The sequence below is a fragment of the Ochotona princeps genome, chromosome 24 (genome assembly GCF_030435755.1).
Source record: "Ochotona princeps isolate mOchPri1 chromosome 24, mOchPri1.hap1, whole genome shotgun sequence".
NCBI lineage: Eukaryota > Metazoa > Chordata > Mammalia > Lagomorpha > Ochotonidae > Ochotona > Ochotona princeps.
The window spans coordinates 14,739,327-14,761,834 of record NC_080855.1 but is presented as its reverse complement, the minus strand read 5'-3'; the positions used below and the strand labels follow the sequence as shown (position 1 = coordinate 14,761,834).

At 55.0% G+C, this 22,508-nt stretch overlaps 2 protein-coding genes across 4 annotated transcripts in view; one reads left to right on the top strand and one right to left on the bottom strand.

Moving 5' to 3' along the window:
• TXNDC11 (thioredoxin domain containing 11) overlaps positions 1-12,960 on the top strand; it is a 55,161-nt gene extending 42,201 nt beyond the window's left edge. For all 3 annotated transcript variants that reach the window (XM_004586762.4, XM_058681009.1, XM_058681010.1), the window contains 5 exons: positions 1,518-2,313; positions 4,949-5,091; positions 5,394-5,503; positions 7,830-7,910; positions 12,187-12,960. In XM_004586762.4, the coding sequence (XP_004586819.2) occupies positions 1,518-2,313; positions 4,949-5,091; positions 5,394-5,503; positions 7,830-7,910; positions 12,187-12,829 (1,773 nt within the window). In that variant the 3' untranslated portion in view covers positions 12,830-12,960. The remainder of the gene's footprint in view (positions 1-1,517; positions 2,314-4,948; positions 5,092-5,393; positions 5,504-7,829; positions 7,911-12,186) is intronic.
• Positions 12,961-13,457: 497 nt separating this feature from the next.
• On the bottom strand, positions 13,458-22,454 carry SNN (stannin). The gene is made up of 2 exons (XM_058681011.1): positions 22,325-22,454; positions 13,458-15,829 (listed from the first exon to the last, which is right to left on the bottom strand). The coding sequence occupies exon 2, from the start codon at positions 15,743-15,745 to the stop codon at positions 15,479-15,481; it is 267 nt and encodes an 88-aa protein (XP_058536994.1). The 5' UTR covers positions 15,746-15,829; positions 22,325-22,454; the 3' UTR covers positions 13,458-15,478.
• Positions 22,455-22,508: the final 54 nt, after the last annotated feature.

The window sequence follows — 22,508 nt, the reverse complement described above, 5'->3', positions numbered from 1 at the left end:
AGTTAGAGTTGCGCTGATTAAGTAGTTCTGTGTGCCATGTGCACCCCTACTTTTATAAACTTGGCATCCTTTATCTAGTTGCTCTAGGATTTAGCATGTTTAGAAAATAAATGCCTTTGAAATGTTAACTTAGTCCTTTCTGTCTTGAAACTGGGGGGTGAGGGGGATGGATGGGGACATATGCCCAGTTTAGAGATGGGGTAGGATGTTAATGGTAGCTGCTAAAACACTGCGGGAAAGCAGCTGTACAGGCAAGGTGAGTGAGAGTGCTTGGCTTTCCGGGGTTTACGGCATGTGCTGTGTTCCTGGTGCCAGGCTGGGCTGCAGGGACAGAAGAATGTCGTCGTTGTTGGGAAGAGAGGCTCATGAGACTGGGAAGGGTGTCAGGGCCACTGGAGGAGCGGAGGTCAGTCCTCCCAGATGCTCCAGAAGTGCTACCTGGACCCTGAGTATCGGTGCCTGGCCTCTGGAAGGGGTGACATTGCATGAAGATCTTCTAGGCAGCTTAGCCTCCTGAGTGTGTCCTTTGCTTTAGAAGCATCACTCACACTCGTAGTTTTTTTTTTTTTTTTTTTAAGATTTTATTTTATTTTTATTGGAAAGGCAGATATACAGAGAGGAGGAGAGACACAGAGGAAGATCTTCCGTCCGATGGTTCACTCCCGAAGTGACCACAACGGCCGATGCTGCACTGATCCGAAGCCAGGAGCTCTTCAGGGTCTCCCACACTGGTGCAGTGTCCCAAAGCTTTGGGCCGTCCTCAACTGCTTTCCCAGGCCACAAGCAGGGAGCTGGATGGGAAGTGAAGCCATCGGGATTAGAACTGGCATCCATATGGGATCCTGGTGCATTCAAGGCGAGGACTTTAACCACTATGCTATTGCGCTGGGCCCCACACTCATAGTTTTAAAAACAGGTGGAGTGTGGAGATGCAGTTGAGTTAGGGAGAGAAAATGACTGATCTCTAGTGATTGCGTGGGGGCTGTGGCTGTGGCTGTGGCTGGGAGGACTGGGGCAGGGCCGGGGTGTTGGCTGTTGAACCATGCTGATGTCAGAGCTGGCTGTGTCAGAGGTGCAGTGGGGCTGGGAAGCAGGTGAGGTGTCGCCAGTTTCTCACATAATGGTGTTATTCTCCAGGGAAGAGGAGGAGGAAGAGGTGTGGGAAGCGCATTGCTTTGCTCGGGCTGGGTTTGTGGCCTCCTGTGAGGTGTGAGGCTGCTTGGAGCCGTGTGTGTTGTCAGAGACTGTCACTACTCAGGAACTGCCCAAGGAATGTCTAGACTTCCTGGTGAATGTGAACCATGATGGCAGGGAGGAGGGCACTGACCCGGGAGGCTTCAGGCTCTATTCCTAGCCTGGGGGCCTCGTTTACCCACATCTTCCTGGTGTCACTCTTCTAGACACTTTCATTACTTGTGCATAGTGACAGGTTGGAGGGGTAGACATCCTCCTGCCTGGTCCCTGTGCCGAGAGAGCAGGATCTTCCCCTGCAGCTTACTGGCTCTGCTCTGTTACAGATCACCGAAGTAGCCTTGGAGTACCACAACTGTCACGGGGACCACGTGGTGGAACGCCTCCTGCAGCACCTGCGGCGGGTCGACACTCCCGTGTTGGAGTCCCTAGCTCCCGCCCCACAGGCCCCGCTCGCGGACCCCCCGCTGATTGTGGCCTCCCCCTGCTGCAACACTGTGGTGCTGCCCCCAGGACACGCCTTGTCCAGGACCCACAACATCTGCGAGCTGTGTGTCAATCAGAGTGCCGGGGGTGTGCGGCCCAGCTCGGTGAGCATGCCGCAGTGCAGTTTCTTCGAGATAGCTGCCGCTCTGGATTCGTTCTACCTCAAGGAACAGGCCTTTTATCATGTGGCGTCGGAGAGCATCGAGTGCAGCAATTTTTTAACTTCCTACAGCCCTTTCAGCTACTACACTGCATGTTGCAGGACGATCCCCAGGGGCCTGGCGAGCTTCATGGAGTCTGAACAAGGGGGTGTCTTTGAAACCCCGGCCCTTCCATATTCTTCCCTGGAGAAGAAATGTGAGGTTACTGTCTCGAGCTCCGTTCCTCACATTGAGGAGAAAAGCTTTCCCTTCCCTGACGTGGCCTCGCCCGGCTCGGACTTCACAGGCCTGAGCTGCAGAACCAACAAGACCCTCAACATGTACCTTTTGGATTCCAACCTTTTCTGGTTGTATGCAGAGAGGCTGGGCGCTCCGAGCTCCACACGGGTGAAGGAGTTTGCCACAATTGTTGATGTGAAAGAAGAGTCTCATTATATCTTGGATCCAGAACAAGCTGTCCTGAAGCTCACCCTAGGTACTGTAGGCAGTTTCCTTCCCCAGGCCTAATGCGTTCAGCTTAACTTCAGAGAGGTAACTTTGATTGTCGGTCACCGGAGTGATGTCACCTCTGAAGCTCAGGGGATTTCTTTTGTTTGTTTTCCTTAATTTGAGAAGCAGACACTCAGCAAGAGGAGGAGGAGGAGGGGAAAGAACGCTCCATCTATTGGCTCATTACCCACATGCCTGCAGTGGCTGGGCTGGAGCCAGGAGCCAGGAATGCAGTCCAAGTCTCCCACTGGGAACCCAAGTGCCTGAGCCATCACCACTGCCTCCCACGGTCTGCAGTGGGAAGAAGGTGCAGTTAGGAGAAGCCAGGAGTGAAACCCAAGCGCTCAAATTTGGGTGCGTGCATTTTAACCTCTGGCTGAAATGCCTGCTACCTGCAGATCATTTTACTTTAGGATTTACTTGTTTAATTGGAAAGACAGAGTAACAGAGACAGAGATCTTCCGTGTGCTGATGAACTTTTCTAAATGCCCACAGTAGCTGGGCAGAGGCCAGACTGAAGCCAGGAGCTCCATCGGGGTCTCCCACGTGTATGGCAAGGTCCCAGCCTCTGGGACTGTCATCCCCTGCTTCTCAGACACATAAGCAGGGAGCTGATGGGGAGCTGATGGGGTAGCAGGGACTCGGCATGGGGGCTGCCGCTCAGAGCCACAGCAACTACCCCTGTAGCCCATTCAAAAAGTTCCAGTTTAAATCTGCACAATGTTAAGAGGCTAGTTTTGCTAATTGAGTGGAACAGAAACTTGTAACTCCACATTTCAGATAAGGTTATTTTAGCCTATGGGCTAAGAGTCCAACCTAAAGATGGTAGTTCTCTCCTCTTTGTTAGGGAGAGCCTGTGGCTGTGGGTGGTCTGGGCTCTCTTAATGGTCAGGGCGGTAGAGAGCCAGCGAGTGCTACTGGCTCAGGAACTGGAGGCCAGTGAACCCCTGGGCCTGGCGAGAGCAGCATTCCTGGGTCAGACTACGGCAGCCGTGCCGTCCTTTCCGCCTCATGGTCTCAGTGCGTGAATATGAGGGCCCAGACATGACTTGTGCTGCTACTGTTTGACCACCTGTTGAGGAATGTTGCTGCTGTGACCATGAGGTGCCTATGTCGTGACAGACTAGTGGCAGGTGCAGTGGAAAAATGTCCAGTTGCAAAGCAGCTAAAACCGCTTTGGCGGTGGGGGGGCGAAGGCTTGCTCCTGGAGAGGTGCCCGAGAACTTGCCCCCAAGGCTTGGTGGCAGAGCTGACCCGCACCATCCGGTTCCCAGGGCTTTGCTGACATCCATGTCGACTGATAGCACTCAACTCAAGGAAGCAGAATTCAAAACCCTTGTTAGTTCAGCCTCACTGGAGACAGGGGAGAGTGTGTTTGCCAAATGGAGCAGGAGGAATCTGGTCAGAAAGGAAACTTTTTTCAAGTTGTTTGGTGTGTAAAGCTGTAGTAGGGGCAGAGCCCGAGGCAGCCGTCCTGTATCGCGGCAGGTGAGGCCGGGTCTGACTTTAGACATGTCTGTGAATGCCAGGGTCGCTGTTCTGTGTGAGAAAATGCAGCACACACCCAGGGACTCCCAGTGCTGTAGGAACCCTTGAGGCCAGGCACTTCAGGAAGGCCATGTTCTTTGAAAATGACTCCTAATTCATGTTTTCTGAAGGCATTGTTGTATATTGGGTTTTCTTAGAATGAAACAAACATGTTGTTTTTCCCCAAGTGTTTTTTGGATTTTCCTGAATTCTGTTTAGTAACACTCAAGCATTTCAGAAGTTCCCAATGAGTTCCCTTTGAGGCACAGGTGATCTGAAGTAATCAATTGGATTCTTGGTTCAGATAGGTCAGCTGCCCTAGGTTTCAGTCAGGTTAGCAGCTGATTCTTGGTTGCCTGTTTGAAAAGTGTGGCCAGCCACGTGCTGCTGCGCCGCTGATCCTGAATGCGAGACCGTCTTCACATCCTCCTCATTCTGCTGCTTGTGCTGGACATTTTGTGTGCATTAGGACCACAGAAGGAGGGAGTTAGAGGAGAGGAAAGGAAGTGATGCTCACAGTGCTGCCTCCCAGCAGCCAGAGAGCCCCGAGGGCAGGGGGCCCTGTGGGCAGGCTGCCACACTGCCTCCACTTTGCTGTTTTGATGCCCTGTGGACTTCATTTACATACTTTTCCACCGCAGAGAATTGAGTTTGACTTTGCAAAAGTACACTTAGAAAAGAGATTTACAGAAGACTCTTGGAGAATGTTAATAAAGCGGAGCCTCGCTCCGTGTCCTCAAGTCAGTGAAGGAGCTGCACCTTCCCTTCACCCATGGTCTGTGCAGCTCCAGCACTCGTAGGTGTGCTGAGCCCTCTGTGGCGTGGGATGACAGAGGCCCAGTTGGCAGGGATGGGTGTGTGGATGTGGACCCTCCAGATAAGAGAGCAGTAGGATTGAAGCATCCACTTCCACGGGGCCTAGCGCTATGGAAGCCTTCCCCTCACACCCTAGGGCAGCGTCGCCCAGAGGTGGAGTGCTAAAAATGTGGGCCTGGGTGGTCATCCCAGATTTTCGAATGTGGAGTTTAAAGTAGGCCAGCTACTCTCCTTGTACCTGGAAAGGAGAGTTGATCTCATTTTCTCTTTATTTTTAGAGTCTTTTATTCACAACTTCAGCGTCCTCTACAGTCCTTTGAAAAGGCATCTCATTGGAAGTGACTCTGCCCAGTTCCCTTCTCAGCATCTAATCACTGAAGTGACAACTGATACCTTTTGGGAAGTAGTCCTCCAAAAACAGGTAAAGGGGTTTTGCCAGAGAGGCCCAGGTCCAGCCACCTGTCTTGATCAGCCCCCAGAGCTGTCACTGCTGGGCTGGGCAATCACTCTCTAATGTTGAGACGATGACCCACGTGACCCTGGAACGTGCATGAATTGCCCTTACAAAGCACTTAACTGGGGAGAGCTAAAGATGGCATTGTATTTGCAGCAATTTCTGCTTGGGCAGCAGCATGTATTGAAAGCCTGCTGGATTGTTGGTGCAGTGAGGAGGTGAGGGGCGGCCGTTTTCTGTGTGTAATGACTCCCTTCCCCTTTCCTCAGGACGTCTTGCTGCTGTATTACGCACAGTGGTGCGGCTTCTGTCCATCCCTCAATCACGTCTTCATCCGGCTTGCTCGTCTCCTGCCGGCGGACTCGTTCACTGTGGCCAGGTAAAGAAGCCTGCTGAGGTGCTTCTGGGCCATGTGCCCGCCTTCCCTCCTCCTGCAGCATACCATATAGCGTACTGGGCTTTGCCTGTTTCCCATTAGCAGCTGAAACCCCAGGCAAAGCTTCGTTGAAAGCGTAGCATTCCTGGTGGATTACGTGTGTTCTTCTGCATTAATGGGCTCATGGTAGTTTGGTGGGAACGATGCTGACCCTGCTCCCAGTGTCCCCGCAAGTGGCCAAGTCCTTGGAATCCCATGAGAAGGAGGCCCTAGACTTCTACCACCTGGAGCTGGGTGCAAACTTCCCTTCCAGCCCTTGGGTCCCTTTCCTGTGTGGACTCAAGAGGATGGGCCGGTGGGTAGCCGTGTGTCTGAGTTTTGTCATTCCGTGGCTACTATGCATGGGCCATTGACTAAACAGGACATTTTCCAACACTGAGAGCGAAGGGGAAGAAGGCCGAGGGTGCAGCTTTGTGATGAAGGAGTCAGCAGATCAGTGAGGGGAACTGTTGGAGCTGTGCCGTGTTCCCTTTCCAGAAAACTGCAGATATTTTAGAGTTAAATAGAAAAGGTCAAATCTTAGAGGAAAAAAAAAAAGCAAAAGAGAGAATATTAGATTTGCTAGTTCCTTTGAGAGATGGGAGCTTTCCAAAGTAGAAGTGGTTGGAAAAATAATGAAAAAGATGAACAGAGTCCATTAGAAACATGTGCAATGAAAACAAGGAAAAGAAGCTAAGGCAGAGTGGGGGTGGGGGTAACCATAAGTTTATTTTACAGCATGTCTGTTTTACTTGTTATATGTAGTATACTGTAAGTAATTATTAGAAACAAATTACCTGGGTTAATCCTCCAAAATTCAGGACTAAGCCAGAGGGTTATTACTAAGTAGTAAGGAGGAAAAGGAGGCAAAGAAAGGTTAAGTAACTTGCCTGAAATCACGCAGCCTACACATGAGGACCCTGTGCTGACACAGCTGAAAACAGCTGGAGGGAGAGCTGTGAGGGATGTCAGTGTGGACACAGGCCACGGCAAGTTTCTCTGTGTAAGAGGACAGAGTGGATGGACAAGTGAGATTACAGCCTAATAAATGTAAATTGAAACACTAACAAAGTGTCACTTACACTTATTAACTTAATGAATGCTTTTAAGCGACAACTTGAGTTGATAAAACAGCATACAGTTGGCACAGTTTGTGTAGCAAAAGGAATGAATAAATTAGTGTAACCCTTTTGGAAAGCATTTTGGCAACCTTTGCAAGAAATCATTTTTTACCCAGTTAATTTCATTTTGGGAAATTAAGGAAAAATAGGAATTCCAGAGAAGCGTGGGCAAGTCCTGCCAGCATTATTTGTAGCCAGCAAAAGAAAAGTGAAGTAAATTATGACTGGACATTTAATGGGGTTTATATCCATTCACTGAAATAGCATTTTCCATATAATTAGTAGGAAAGGCTAGAGGATGAATTTAACTACTCTTAAAAATATATAAATGTATAAACCACGTCTGGGTGAGATTTTCAGAAATAGGGACCCACTATGTGTAAACCACGTCTAGGTGAGAATTTCAGAAATAGGGCCCCACTAAGCTCAGTGAAAATCTCCATAGATGTTTTACAAAGCTTTCCTTTTTTAAAGATTTATTTATTATGTATTTGCCTGAATGCCAAGAGACAGTCCATCCACTTGGTCATAACTTAGTGCCCCCAACAGCTGGGGCTGGACCAAGAGCTAGGCACTCGATTCAGGTCTCCCACATGGGTAGCAGGAACCCAGTCACCGGAGCCATCACTGCTGCCTCCCATGGACAGGTACAGGGCCCTCTTTGTGGATGCTGTTGGTATTGTCCTGTGTGCTGGGAGGGCTGGCCACTCAGAGATGCAGGGAGCCCCGCCCCGTCCCCCCCACACCACTACCATGTGAGCATAGGCTGGATGGTTTAGTGCAGAGAGCATTTGCTGCGTTGAATATTGATGTGCAGTCTGCTGCCTTTGGCATCCATCCAGATTTACAGTAGAGACAAGGAAGTCCTTTCCCATCTTCAGAGACACTGGATGCATTTTGCCGAGTAATTCCCTTTTGTTTCCCAGAGTTAATTCAAGAGTACCTGGCCAGGTTCCATGCATGGCTATCCCCTTGGTGTCAGCAAGGCCTTTGGGGGAAGTTGTTTCTGCTTTCAGGACGTACTTCCAGCTCTCAGCAGACAGGTGCATGAATACAGGCAGAGAAGGCAGGGCTGGTGCGGGGTGCTCCGATTATCTGAGTGGGTTGTCTTCAAGCGGCAGCCTTAGGAACTAGTCTCTGACTTCTTCTCCCCCTGCCTCTCTCTGCAGGATTGACGTGTCTCAGAACGACCTTCCTTGGGAATTCATGGTGGATCGCCTTCCTACTGTCTTGTTTTTCCCCTGCAACAGGTACTGCTAACTTTTTTTCACTGTTGAGCTGATTGGATTTTTTGGGTAAGGGCTGAAAGTGAAGTGGGCTTAAGCTGTAAGTCATCTTGAGAGGGCAGTGTGGGTTTACAGCACGTGCCAGGAGAGACGGTGGGCAGGGGATGGGGGTGTCAGGGTGGCTCGCATGCCGCTTACTTCATAAGTTTGCTCTTCCCAGCATCTTTTTTGTACACAAACATGAGGGTGGCTAAAGTCCGTTAGCTGTTAAGACCTACAGGAGTGCCAGAGATGGATGGGGGAAAGCCCATGCTTGTGTGGTACAAAGCACAGTGAGAGCTAATGGATCAGCCCAGCAGTCCCCTGGTCCACATGTAGCACTCACCCCAGCAGCCTGCATCCTTTAGGAAATGGGGGGTCACTGGACACACATCTACTGTCACTGTGACCATTCCACGTTGGTGTGCCAGACCCCCCGGCAGCCCCAGCAGGCAGTGCTGGCCAGGTCCCATGGCAAAGGGGCAGCTGCCTTTGTAGTTGATGAGCATGGATGTCAGTGTTTTGGCAGGAAAGGAAACTACTCCTGGCCCTTTAAAATGTACTGCTTTTTCACGAATCTCCTTCAGTGTTTGGAAGAACAGGGTCCTCATGGAGACCCCCGGCCTTGGATCTTGTCTGAGGAGCCATTAAGGAGGGCCTGACTCACTGACCCACAGGTGTGGTCTCGGCACTTTCAATCTGCTGCCTCCTGTTGGCAGGCCGTTGCCATCACTGCTCTGTTCTCCTTCGAGTGAGCTTCCTTCCTATCTGTTGAGCCATTTCCTTGGGCCTTGTCTGTTATCTCCTAGCAGCTTTGCTGGCATCCTTGCCATTGGGGCAGGGTCCTGTCAGAGCACACCCTGGAAATGGAATGTGACTCACCCCCTGCTTCTGGCCACGCCAGGATGATCCTCTCTCCTGCTCAGGGTGTTTGAATTGACGCATCATCATGACATCACGGACGGTAATGCCAGCAGCTTCCTCTGTGTGGGACAGCAATTGGGCATGCAGTTTAATGACACCTAATTTTTGAATTGCAAACATCGGGGGATATGTTACAGTCCTGGCACCTAGCCCCCTTTGCATAAAATCTCTCTCAGTGAGTGGGGTAAATGAAGCTGTAGGAGACATGCCCCAGCAGAACAGGGTGCAGGGTGGTGTGTGGGGGTCATGGTGAAGCTGCCTAGTAGGAGGAACATGCAGGTGAGCTGTTGGCCGTCCCTGCAGCTTCTTGGGCCCCCTCAGTTAGGAGGGGCCGCAAGGGAAACTCAGAGTGGAAGAAGACAGGCCAATTGTGTCTGAGTGAACAGCGCCTGCTCACCTAGCACGTCAGAGCCTTAGAATGGAATGCCTCCCATTTCCTAAAAATAAGCAGGAGTCGGAAGTAAAATGAGTGCATCATTAGCTGGCTCACTCAGAAGGTCTCCACAGGCTAACGACAGGAGCTGGCAGCTTGCAAAAGAGGAAATGAGAAGGGCTGTTTGATCACATGTAGTGAGACCTTTCTCACAGTTTGCTTGCGTATGCTATTTTTAGTGAGGAGAACATAAAGTTACACATGCGCTGAGATAAAACACCAACTTGCACATGCAGTGTGCAGCACAGAGAATGTCAGGGCCTTGGAGTGTGACTGCGGAGGAGTGAGGGCCATGAACGCTCTCCAGGTGCTTGTGGCTTTTCATGTCCCTTGCAAACTGTTGGCAATAGCAGGTGTCATTCTCTAAGAACTCTACAGGCGCCTGTCTTGGGCCTGGCCCTGCACAGTGGCCTCTTAGAGCCTCTTCTCCCAGCTTGAAGCCACATCAGATTCTGATGGCGACATACAGGTGCTCTGGGCATGGCAGCAGGCTACATTCCACCCGGGAACTCTGCTGCAGACCCCGGAAGAGCCGGGCTTCTTCCCAGGGTTATCCAGTCCCTCCCTGCAGGTCACAGGAATGTCCATCCAGGAGCTGGGGACCAGAACCTGAACTTCCACGTGGGTGGCAGGGCCCCAGTAACTGAAGCCATCACTGTGGCCTCCCAGGGTACACATCAGCAGGAAGCTGGAGTCAGGAGTCAAAGCTAGGTATTAAACTCAGACGAAGTTGCTACCAGTATCTAAACTGCTCAGCCAATCGCCTGCCTCCAGCAGTGGGACCTTCTACCCCTGCACTCTTATAGAAGCTATTTGCTGCGACTGTCCTTGCAGCTTAGAAGCAGTGGCAGGCATTTTAGGCCGCCCCGGGGAGATTCGTGGAGGTGACATTCATCACTGTCCTTGTCCTGTGCATGTCTTGAGCCAGACATCTTCATGGTTGGGTGCTGCCTTCCTGGGGAGGTGGACCTCAGCTCCTCCCTGGACTGCTCCTGCTCGACAGAGCAGCATGAGGCTCGTCCAGCTTGTTTAGCCTTCTGGACATCCACCACACAGGTCCTCCTTGTTGCTGAGGGGCGTTTCAGTGGCCAATTGCCCCCACCTAAAGAAAACAGTGCTTTAATGCAGGGGGTGGTTCAGTCTTCCTCATACTAGTTTACCCAACAATTTACATACGAGTGTCCACGTGCTTTCTGGGTAATGCTGCCTGAAAGTCTTAAATACTTTTTAAAAGTTAGCTGAACAATTCCAGAAACATTGAATAAAAATGGGAATATCTGATTTTATTTATTTTAAAAATGTTTATTTACTTGAAAGGCAGAGTCGCAGAAAGAGACGGACACCTTCTGTGTGCTGGTTCACTGCCCAGATGACTATAACATTTGGGGCTGGACCAGAATGAAGCCACATCTCGCACTTAGGCGGTGGAGGCCCAGGCACATTGGCCAGCACACAGTGCCTTTTGTGGCATGTGAACAGGGTGGTACATCAGAAGGAAAGCAGCTGGACTCAAACTGGCACACCTCTATGGGATGCTGGCGTAGCAAGTGGTGACAACCTGGTGTGCTGCAATGCTGGCCCCCATTTCTGTTTTTTTTTTTTTTTTAATTAAGCTATACAGCGAGGAGAAGAGACAGAAAGGCAGATCTTCCATGTGCTGATTCACTCCCCAGGTGGCTGCAGCAGCCGGAACTGAGCCGATCCGAAGCCAGGAGCCTCCTCCATGTCTCCCATGCTGGTGCTTTGGGCCGTCCTCTTCTGCTGCTTTCCCACACCACAAGCAGGGAGCTAGGTGGGAAGTGGAGCTGCTGGGACACAAACCAGTGCCAATATGGGATCTTGGCGCATGCAGAGCAAGGACTTTAGCCACTAGGCTACCATGCCAGGCCCCCCATTTCCAATCTTGACATGAAAAAAAGCTACACATTACTGGAATCTTTTGGTCTTTTGTTAGGTCCTGGGTCTCTGGCTTTGTGTGGAGAGGGAGTGTGAGCTGGTGATTATAGTTTCCCCACAAACAACCTGATTTTCAAAGAAGCATTCACTTCATTTGGTCCTGGAATGAGAGGGATGTGACACTCTCACTGTCCCCAGTTACAGGCCTGGGTTCCTGGCGCGCTGAGACGCCACTGGGGAACAAATGGCAGCCAGGCCCGGAGACCCTCTTCCGGACCTGCATGTCTTTGGCCTGGAGGGGTCAGCCCTGCCTGTTCGCCCAGCTCAGGCAGAAACACTGAAGTTGGCCCTTTCATTTATTGTAGCCAGATTTTTGCATGCACTAGTAAATGTGCCTGTGAGAGAAACTGGCTGTCAGACAAGGAAAAGACAGGTTCTAAAAAGGAGTATTTTGAGTTAGGACTTGAAACAGAGCTGGGAAAACCCCCTCCGAAGTTGCCTTCCTGTGTTCCCAGGGCCAGGCAGCCTTAACTCAGCAGAGCGCCTCGGTCTGTCTGCGGGCCCAGATCACGTTCCACTCACTAAACAAACAGGCCACGTGGGTGTCAGGTCTTTCTCTATTTCAGTCAGCACGGTCGGTGGTTACAAAAGAGTCTCATGGACAAGTCTCACCCAATAACACCCTTCCTGACACTGCCACTGGGCCTCGCAGGGCACACGTGGACCCCCTGCTCACACCACGCTGGGGCCTGTGTTCCTGGCATTAGGCCTGGGGTCTCCTGTTTCTGGGCAGGCTGAGTCCTGACCTTAGGAACAGGCGCATGCCTGGGAGCCACCATGGTCACAGGACGATGTCTAGGGCTCAGTGGAGAGGCCTTTGCTCAGCAGTATTCTACTTCTTGCAGCAAGTAAACTCCTGGGATGGCTTTTCTTGGCCCCAGGGCACCAGAGCTAGAACGGAATGTGTTGGCATGACTCTGACCTCTGACCCTCCCACTTTCTCCCTAGAAAGGACCTAAGTGTGAAGTACCCCGAAGACCTCCCCATCACACTCCCAAACCTGCTGCGGTTCATTCTGCATCACTCAGTTCCTGCCTACCCTGGCCAGGATGTGGCCAACCCTCCTACCAAAGAATGTCTCCAGAGCGAGGCAGTCTTACAGCAGAGGCACATCTCCCACCTGGAGAAGGAGATCCAGAAACTGAGGGCGGAGATCGGCAGCCTGCAGCGGGCACAAGTGCAGGTGGAGGTGCAGCTGTCACGCGCCCGCCGGGACGAGCACAGGCTGCAGCGGGAGCAGCAGGCACTGGAGCAGCAACACAGCCTGCTCCAGCAGCACAGCCAGCAGCTGCAGGCCCTGCACGAGCAGAAGAGCCACGAGCTTGGGGAGCTGGCCCGGCAGCTGCAGGAGCTGGCCGACGCCTCGGAGACACTGCTGGCTGAGAACGCATGGCTCAAGATCCTGGTGGCCACCATGGAGCGGAAGCTGGAGGGCAAGGATGCAGTGGGAGACCCAGCTTCCCTGGCAGAGGAAGGCCCTGAGCACCCCCAGCCCACAGGCGACCCCCACTTACCAGGTGACAGCCCTCCACCTTCCAACGTCAGCCCCATGCTGACATCTGAGAGGAGCAACGAGAACAGGACAGAGTAGTTTTTTAAATGACATGAAGAAATCAGAGGTGAAAATGGAACATTGGGAACATATTTATGCAAATTTCACTGAAATTTATTGTAAATAAAGATTTTCTCAGTGGTCTGGAAAATCAGACTGAATGTCATTCAGCTTGTGTTAAACAGGAGTGCTGTCATTCCCACTGGCTGCACAGTCGACAAACGGGGGGCTTCCAGACCATGCACTCACACAGAGCATTTGTTGAACTGAAAAACCAGTCCATGTTTGAGTGATTCGGTGCCAGTGCTCCTCCCCTTGCCCTCCCCCCACCACATCACTGTTGCCTCTGAGATGACAGGAGGGATGAGAGGTTAATTTCTTGACAAGTCAGAAAACTCCAACACAACAGTTGGGCTTTTGAGAAAGAACTCAGAGAGGCCTTGACGCACCGAGCCACGTGAGTGACCCTGGTGTCTGTGCTGAAGAGAACAGCTATTGATACCCACAAACAGTACACACATTGTGGGGCTGGCCGGCCACTCCTGCAGCATGGGCACTGGCCTCCAGCGTGGCCACGGTGTTGCACGCGCATGCACGCTCTCACCAGCCCCGTCCAAGTGCCAAGGATATCCCTGGTAGTCGGGGGGTGACAAGAAAGCATCCACAGTGAACATGATGACAAAGCGACCTTTAATTTTTCCAGAACCATACTGCACTGGCACGGCAGAAACTACAGGTGAGCAACAATCAGTTCCAAGGGTCAGGAGCCCAAAGGTACCCTCCCCCAGCCCACACAGCAGCAGCCTCGGCTACGGTAAGCAGAGGCAGCGAGCCTGAAAGTTCTCCAACCCAGGAGGAATGAAGCACACCGAAACCCAGGCCTCTTAGAACCAGTAGGGTCTGCCTTCCCTGGGCACTCTTCTACCTCCCAGGTCCTGCCCCCACAGGCTGGGGAGCTCCAGGAGGGGCCCAGGCACCAAAGAGCTGCCTAGAGTTTGCAGGAAGGCACCCGTGGGGTCTCCTCACTACCCAGGCTCCCACAGCCTCATCAGCTGCCGCCTCCTACCCCTATTCGGCTTAAAGATTCCCTCCCCATCTTAGATGTCTGATGCCCCTCCCACTGCTTCCTAACCCCACAACACCCGAGGGCTCTAGAGAGTGGATTAAGTCTGACATGGTTTTGTTTTTAGCGGCGACTTGGGATAAGGGTCGGAGATGGACAGAGCACTGGGCTCCTTGCCCAAGTTGCCTGCAGGTGGCTCAAGTGCAAAGAGCCAGCACCTCACGGTCAGGCGTGGGCTGGCTGTGCTGACCTGCTCTCCGCTTACTACTGCATACTGACACCGATCTTGTTGTAACAGTGACAGCTGAGAATGAAGTTACAGGGGTGGGATGCCAAGTGTAAAGGTAAGCTCACGGAAGTGCACACAAGAGACACTTTGGGAGAAGCAGGCTGGTTGGAAGCACAGCCAGCATGATGTGCGGGACCAAGTGCTGCACTCAGAATCCGCCCCCTGCCCCACCCCACCCTGCACCCCAAGCACAGGCAGGGTAGGACTGCCTGATGGCACCTGAGAAATGTCCTGTGGACACTCAGTGCCTTCAAAGCCAGGTTTGTGCATGGAGGTGGGGGGGGAAGGATTCTAGCTTGTTCACAGAGACCCTCTGGGGAAAGTAAAATCTGAGCCCAGCAGGTGGGCAGGAAGCACAGGGCGGAAGGAAGCTGACTTGCAAAGGGAAGAGTAAGAAAACAGTTAACACATCCTCCCCCACCCATCCAGTGCAGAAAATATTAAATACAAAAACTGAAACCAGATTTCCCTCTCTGGGGGTACAGAAAGCAGCACTCCCTGAGCCCTGGGGTCAGCTGAAGGGCCAGGGCAGTGGCAGCAAAGCCGGCGCTAAGGGGCACTCAGCATGCGCAAAACCACGGGGCAAAGACTGCTCTGCTACCAGGGAGCCTGGCAGCCTCAGGACCAGCCTGTCCGTCACTGGCTCCCAGGCGGGCGCATAGCTTCCTTGCAGTAAACTCCACTATCAACAGAGACTGCTGCCTAACAGCTGTATGTTTCTGGACAAAGCGGGAGGGGGGTGCATGTGGCTCCATTCTTTCCTGATCAAGCAGAAATGACCAGAGCTCCCCAGCTGGTCACATCCTCTCTGTACAAAACCCCCAGTTGCGCGGTGGCACCCCACCCTGTCCCCTCAAGCAACGTAGGCCTAAGGAGGTCTGCGACCAGCCGCGACCTCAACTCGGCTCATTGCTTGCCGGCTGCAGTCCTTGGTAAACCTGCCCAGAATGCCCTATGCGGTATTTTAAAAATCAGCAGTAAGGCTTAAGCACGTGCTTCTGGGGGCCTATGTACAGTTCACAGGTTAGTTCACGCGTTACAGTAGTAGCTCCGTCAGAAACAGGCTCAGCTCAACATTCAAGTAACAAAAGCGCTACCGGGCCGTATGCCCCGGCAAGGTCAGGCCTGCCCACTGCCTGCAATGGGCAGCCCCGCCAAGAGGCCAAGGGGACACTCAGGACAGCTGGGCCCCCGCCCCAGGAGTCAGTGCATGCGAAGACAAAGCCTGTCGAGGCCATGCCAGCAGGTGTCAACCCGTGTGCTCATCCATGTGGTTCTGCCCCTCCCAGCACCTCTTGGCGGGCTGCAAACTGGACCAGGAGCCTCGCATCCTAGATCAGCCATGCACTTCCGGGCCGTTGGGCGTCATCAGCTTGGCCTTTCTCTCCACGCACTGTCCCTTTGCCGAATACTGCACCAGCAGGAAGGGCTCCTTGGTCTCGCCATCCCCCACGATGCTCTCCTCATCCTCGGACTGGCTGATGCGCTGCAGACGCAGGTAGCACCAGCAGCCCAGGATCAAGGCCCCCAGGGCCGCGATGGCGATGAGGATGACAATGACGGTGACCACGCCCGTGGTGGGGCTGTGGTCCATTATAGACATGGTCAGTGCTGGGGGCTTCCAGGGCTGGGAGCTCTTGGGGTGGCTGGCTCAGTGAGGCTGGGATGCAGGCTGGACATGAGAGTCCTGAAAGACAAAAAAGATGAGGCTACCTCGGGGACTCTGCTCAGGGCACGAGTGGTGGCTTGCAGGCTCAGGTTGGCACGCCAGACTCCCTCCGCTGTTCCTCTGTGTCTCCCAATGCTCACCAGTCTGTCTGTGTTTACTGCCTAAGCATTTATGCTTCCAGACACCAAGTCACCCTCACAGCCACTAGCCTGAGACATGGCTGGGGGGCGGGAATACAGGACCCTGGGATGTTGTTTGGCGCTTCTGTCTAAGGCCTGGGAGACTTGATATCATCAGCAAGGCATGCGAAACAACTGACTTCAAAATTAGCCCTACAGATTTACTGAACTTTTAAGTCTACCAGGATTTTGAGGATGTTGTCCCATCCTCTGCTGATGAAGGTGTAGGTTTCTAGAAGCTCTGGCCTGACAGGGAAGTGTTCATTAACCACTTGGGGCTGAGAGGAGCCAGTGGCTTCAAGGTGACCAGAAATGCAGGATTTGAAAGTCCTCATGTGGGCCCTGGGCAGCAGTCTTGCATGCACTGGGATCCCATATGGGTGCCAGTTCATATCCTGGCTGCTCCACTTCCCATTCAGCTCCCTGCCTGTGACTTGGGAAAGCAGTTGAGGATGGTCCAAAGCCCTGGGACCCTGCACCTGCCTGGCAGTCCCAGAAGAAGCTCCTGGCTCCTGGCTTCAGATCAGATCAGCTCCAGTTATTGCAGCCACTTGGGGAGTGAACCAATGTGTGGAAGATCTTTTCTCTCTGTCTCTCTTTTCTGTAAATCTGACTTTCCAATAAATAAAATAAAACAACAACAAAAACTCTAAAAGAAAAAAACAAAGAAAGCAATCCCTTGGGGGACAGCTGTGAAGGTGCAGCCAACAGTCTGTGTGGGAGGCCTGAGCTCTGGGAGGGGGGAGGGTAGAGGCACCAGTGGTCCTCTGGGTAGACTGAGGCCAGGCATTAGGTTCCAGACAGGGAGAAGAGCAAGGTACCCACCCCCTGGCTCCCTCAGCACTTCTCAGCTCAGGCCTAGAGCAGGATCTAGGGCACAGACAGCAACCCCACAAAACCCAGAGTGCCACCTCAGGGCATCACAAACTGGATACAGGAGAGGACCGGGGCGGCCCCACTGTGGGGTATGTTCAACAGTGAAGGCAGGACAGAGCACCCTGGCAGAGGCAGTGAAGGGGGACCCCAATGACTAAGTCCGTGTCAGGGACTCAAAAGATGGGGCCTACCTCCTCTCCGGCTACATACCCCACACAGTTCCTCCACGCCATGTGGCCTCAAAACGCACTCTGGGTCTGCTGGGCCCTGGAGTGAGGCTGTGGGCCACGTGTGAGAGCTGCTGAGCCCAAACAGCAGTCTCCCTCTCCACCCTCCTTGGCTCATTGTGGATGACACCCCAAGACTTTGCCACTGTTGCCACTCGTGGCTGTTGAAGCTGGCAGATCCCTGGGCATCCCCACACTTGATGCCCTCCCACACCTGGCTACTTCTCTGGAAGGGTCAGTGGGAAAGGCGGGGAGGGGTGATGCTGTTGTATAGTGAAACCTGCAGTGCTAGTGCCACGCATCCCCCAGTGGGTACTGGTTCGAGTCCCAGCTACTCCACTTTTGAACCAGCTCCCTGCTTATGGCCTGGGAAACCAGCAGAGGATGGTCCAAGTGCTTGGGCCCCTGCACTCGTGTGGGAGACCTGGAAGAAGTTCCACAGAGTAAACCAGCAGATGGAAGATCTCTGTCTCTCCCTGTTGTTCTTTTAAATAAATAAACAAATCTTTTTTTTTTTTAATGGATTTGGACAGGCAGTCCACACACCCAGGAAGAACCAGACACTTCTTTCTCCCTATTTTTTTAAGAAAGACTTTTTATTTGAAAGCCAGAGTTACTGAGAGCAGAGACAGAGATTTCCATATGCTGGTTCATTCCTCAAAAGCTTCAAACTGGAAACCAGAAACTTCCGGGTCTCCCACACGGGGGCAGGGTCCCAAGGCTTTGGGCCATCCTCCACTGTTTTCCCAGGCCACAAGCAGGGAGCTGGATGGGAAGTAGAGCAGCCAAGATTCCACTGGCAGCTATGCCCATACAGGATGCTAATACCACAGGCAGAAGCTTAGCTTACTATACCACAGGCACCACCAGCCCCTCTCACTTTTTAAGACTGGCATCAACACAGGCAGAAGCACTGAAATAAGGATTTCCCTCCAAACAGGATCGAACCTGCTGCAACCCTGAGCAATAGCAGCCTTCATCAGAAGCGCTCCTCACTCCCCCAGCCCTGAGTCTTGTCCAGGCACTACAGCCTGCATCTGCGTAGGGGCCATGGACAGGAGGGTGCCAGACCCTCAGTCTGCTGCTTTGCTGCCACTTGCACGGTCCCAGCTGACACATCCTACCCAAGGGCCATGCCCTGCCCTGTCTTCTCTGCCTACTGCTCAACAGGGGGAGGGTGACTGTGCTCCAAGACCCACCCTGGGGACCTTTGAGCCCATGTCCAGAGCCACCTCTGGTGGCCTAGGGCTGCAGCTGTGGTGCCCGGAGCACAGCTGCCTGACTGGCTCAGGGGTGCATCAGTTCACCCCGCTGCCACTCAGCACAGCCTTGCCCAGCAGCCCTCTCAGGCTTCCTATGCCCCTCCTTCTCTCCGCCCTTGTCCTGCAGGGAGGACAGGACCCTGCCTGCCCTTCTGCCCTGGACCTCAGCTCCCCACAGCCTGCTGGGGCAGCTGCCCTCCCACGAGGTTCTAGACAGGAAGGCAAGTGAGCATCAACTCAGAAGGGGAAGTGTGGGTTGGGGGCTGGGGACATTTTGTTGGGAGGGCAGGAAGGGGAAAATCAAACAATGGGACTGGAGGGAGGGGTGCCCGGGCCAACAGCTGAGCAGCACAGGAGGGATCCACAGCCCAGGAGCTGATGAGACGGAGGGAGGCACAGACAGACCCTGAGGGATGGGTGATGCCTTGACTGCGCTGCCCCAGCCCCCACGTCCAGCAGCAGTGGTGACCAGGCCACAGTGTCTACTCCATGCATGGGCATGCCTGTTCCTTCTTTCACCCTGCGGCTATTTCCTGGGAACTGAACTTTCAAAACTCTACCCATGTCACTCCCTACTCAGACCCTCCCCGGCCTCAGAAGCAGCTCCAAGGTCCCCGCCTCTCTTTTCTGCATGTCCTTCCCTGCAAATCCAGCTCCTCCTTGGCGCCTGTGCTCTTCCCTGCCTGTCCCAGGCTGGCTGCTTGTGAGTCATGACTGCGTCAGAAGGTGCTTCTTCCAGGCTGCCTTCCCAGACCACCTGGGCTCTGACTGCCTCCTCTCACTCCCAGAATACTGCAGTCTTACTCCCCCTTCTGCTCCCAGGAATCCTCCCCGATCAGAGGCTGTCTTTAGCAGGCTGCTGCCTCCCTCCCACAGTGCAAGGGGGGCACTGTCCCCTCTGCTCTGGCACCGACACACAGTGGGTACTGAGTTCTACAGGCTGGGAGTGGTGATGAAGCAGAGGAGACCTCCCTGTCTCGTGGGGGGGGGTTACAGTGGGGGATCCCCAGGCTATACCCTGGATGCAGGTCCCCAGACGCATCCCAGCTGACTCAGAGAAGCCAGAAGCTGGCAGGAGGTCAGGCTGCGGGCCAAGCGTGGGGGCAGGAGTATCAGGCGTCAGTGGATTATGGCTTGACCTGGGCCCACGGAGAGGCCGCTATCTCCATATACACCCTGGGCAGGGAGGAGCAGCACAGCCCAGAAGGAAGCTGAGGACAGCCAGCCTCCGAGTCCCCAGGGTCTGGCTGGCTGCCACCTGCCGGCTGTGTCTCTCCTGGGACCTGCTGGGGCCCCTCTGAATGAAGGTCATCTGCTCCAGCAGAGATCACGGGATATGGAGGGCTGGGGAATCCTGGGCCACCTCCAGGCAGTCACAGAACAGTTCACAGAGGGGGAAACTGAGGCGCAAAGAGCTTGCATGGACTTGACCCTGGAAGCAGGGGACAGGGGTGGTGGTGCAGAGGGCCAGGCCTCACTCCAGCCAGGCACTATGGTTGTAGTGACCAGCAGCACCTGCTGTAGCCCCTATTCACTGGCTCTCCTGAGAAGGACAAAGTGTGGCACTCAAAGCCAAGGCCTTGCAGGTCCCCTAAACATGCAATGACCTCCCCTCCAGTGTCCCCCTCCAATCCCACAGGTCTGAGTCCTGGGCTCACCAACAGCTCCCCGCACACCATCAAGGGACTCCACTGGAACATGGGGCTGAGTAGCCCAAGGGAGCACCAGCCGGCCCTGGCCACAAGCCTGCCCTGACCTCCCCCCCAGGTTGGTGTGCCAATATTTCCCAAGCCCAGGGTGGCCTGCACATTGCTCCAGGGGCAGCTGGGTATGAACCTGCCAGAAGGTTACCTGCAGCACACGGGGAGGGGGTCTCCTTGGCCCCAGTTCCTCCTATGCAGCTCCCCACCCCATCTTCTCCAGGACTTCCACATGGGGACAGGGTCCCTTATTCTACCTGCCTTAGGAGCTCTTCCAGCCAAGCCTTCAATCCACTGCACATGCTCTAGGCGGGGTGGGCACAGACAGGAGCTGCAGTGTGATGGGGAGGGTGAATGATAAGAAATGTGCTAACTACCAGGTTGGCCAGTACTCAGCCATGTCTCTGTGGGGGCCACCAGGAGCCCTCGGAGCCCGTACCCCAGGACCAGAAGGGCACAGAGCCTTGCCCAGACACCGGGCTGCAAACAGCTTCTTCCCTAGGGACCTGCTGCCTCCTCCTAACTGAACTGGGCACATCACCAGGACTGCTGGGCTCTGCCAGCCCCACCTGCAGCCTGCAGCTCCCTGGGTGCTCCTGAAGCAAAGCTGGGGGAGCTGCCCCACCATCCAAAGACCAAGCACCTTATCCCAGAGGGTCCCAGAACTGTCCCCCACAAGCCATGTCTCTGGTCCCCCTAACAAAGCCACCCATCAAGACTGCCAACCAGCAAGGCTGTGCCCTTCCAGGGGTCTCAGGGTCTTCACAAACCAGAAGCACTTCCTGTCTTGGGGATGGGGTGGTGAGCTCTTAGGAAAAGCAGGAGTGTGGGGAAGGGAGGGCAGGGCACTGCCGGTCAAAGGCAGGACACAGGTGGAAGGCCTGCGGCTCCAGGATGTAGCCTCTGCTCTCCACCAGCTGGAGGGGGGTACAGCAGGAAAGCAGGGGCCTGGGGACCAGCTCGGAGCCCATCCCCTGGAAGAGCAAACTTGCCCCTGTAACCCGCCCCCCAGGGGTTTCCCAGTAGCAGAAGGGGAAGCAGGAGCTGGCAGACTTGAGGGACTGTTCCAAGGTCAGTCAGGGTCTCCTGTGGCCCAGGCCTGGGAATCACCTTCCAGGCACTCCTGCAGGCTGCCCCAGGGACCAGCCTCTGTGGGCCCCACAACTCTGGGACACACAGGAGAAAAGTTGGCTATGGCAAAGGTTGTGTGCCAGACACGGGCACCTCCAGTCACCCTCCAGCTGGCATATGCAGGGAGAATCAGAGACATTAAAGCAATTGTCCAAGGTCACACAGCTCCAAGACAGATGCATGCCAACTCTAACCCAGACAGTCTGCACCCGCCCCCACCCCCCCAGCACCTAGCACCAGGTTTCAACCCAGACCCTAAAAGGTCACATTCCCTGCCCCCAATTCCTCAGCCCAGAGCCTGACAGGTGTTGGGTCCCGACCCCAGGCTGCTCATCTCCAGGCATACTAGACGCTTGGGGACCTGGGGATGACAGGCGAGCGCGGGCAGCCACGGCTTCGGGCCAGACGATCCACGCACCCTCTCATTAACCCTGCCGGGGCTGCCATGGTCCCTGCGCACGGGAGCAGTGAGCACTGTGGCAGGGAGGCAGGGGGCCCAGCCCTGGGTGGGGTGGCGGCGGGGACCACGGCTGGGGCGGGCACGACAGCTGGAGCGACCCGGCCCTGCCCACGCCGCGCAGGCAGCAGGCACGGACGGAGCCAGGCACCCGGACGCTGCGGTCCTGCCTCAGTTTCCCCACCCGCGAACGCACACCAAACGTCTCTGGGACCCCTATTCCCCCCTCTGCTCCCCCCCTAGTCCCTGGAAACCGCCAGGGGGGCTTGCCAGGGCCCTCACCCTAGAAGGAATTCTTAACACCCTCGAAGTGTCCCGGGGAGCCCCCTGGGCAGCCGGCTCCCGGGCGCGGACTTGGCGGGGCTTGGCTGGGGGAGGGTGGGCGTGCAAAGGGGGTGGTAGGGGTTGGGGGTGACCGGGAACCCCGCTTCCCGCACGGCGGCCTCCGCCCCCCCCGCCGCTTCCTTTGTCCCGATCTCTCCAGCGCAGCGGACAAAGAGCCCCCGCCGCGGGCGCGGCCCCCCAGCCGACCCTCCCTCCCCGCCGGCCGCGCCCCTGCCCGGGCCGCCCCTCCCCCGCCGCGAAGCCCCCTCACCGCCACCCCTGGCCCCCGCGTCCGCCGGGCCGCCCCTCGCCCTCCCGCGGGCCTCCCGCCCGGCGGCCCCAGCCCAGCCCGCTCACCATGGCGCGGCCCGATGGCCCCGCAGCAGCCCCGCGGGCCCGGCTCCGCCAGCCCGGTCCGGCCGCCGCGCACCGTCGGGACGCACGAGCCTCGCTCTGCGGCGGGCGGGGCGCCTCAGGCTCCGCCCCGTGCGGGGGCGGGGACCTTCGGCGTGGCCAATGGGCGCCCGCGCTGGGACGGCGG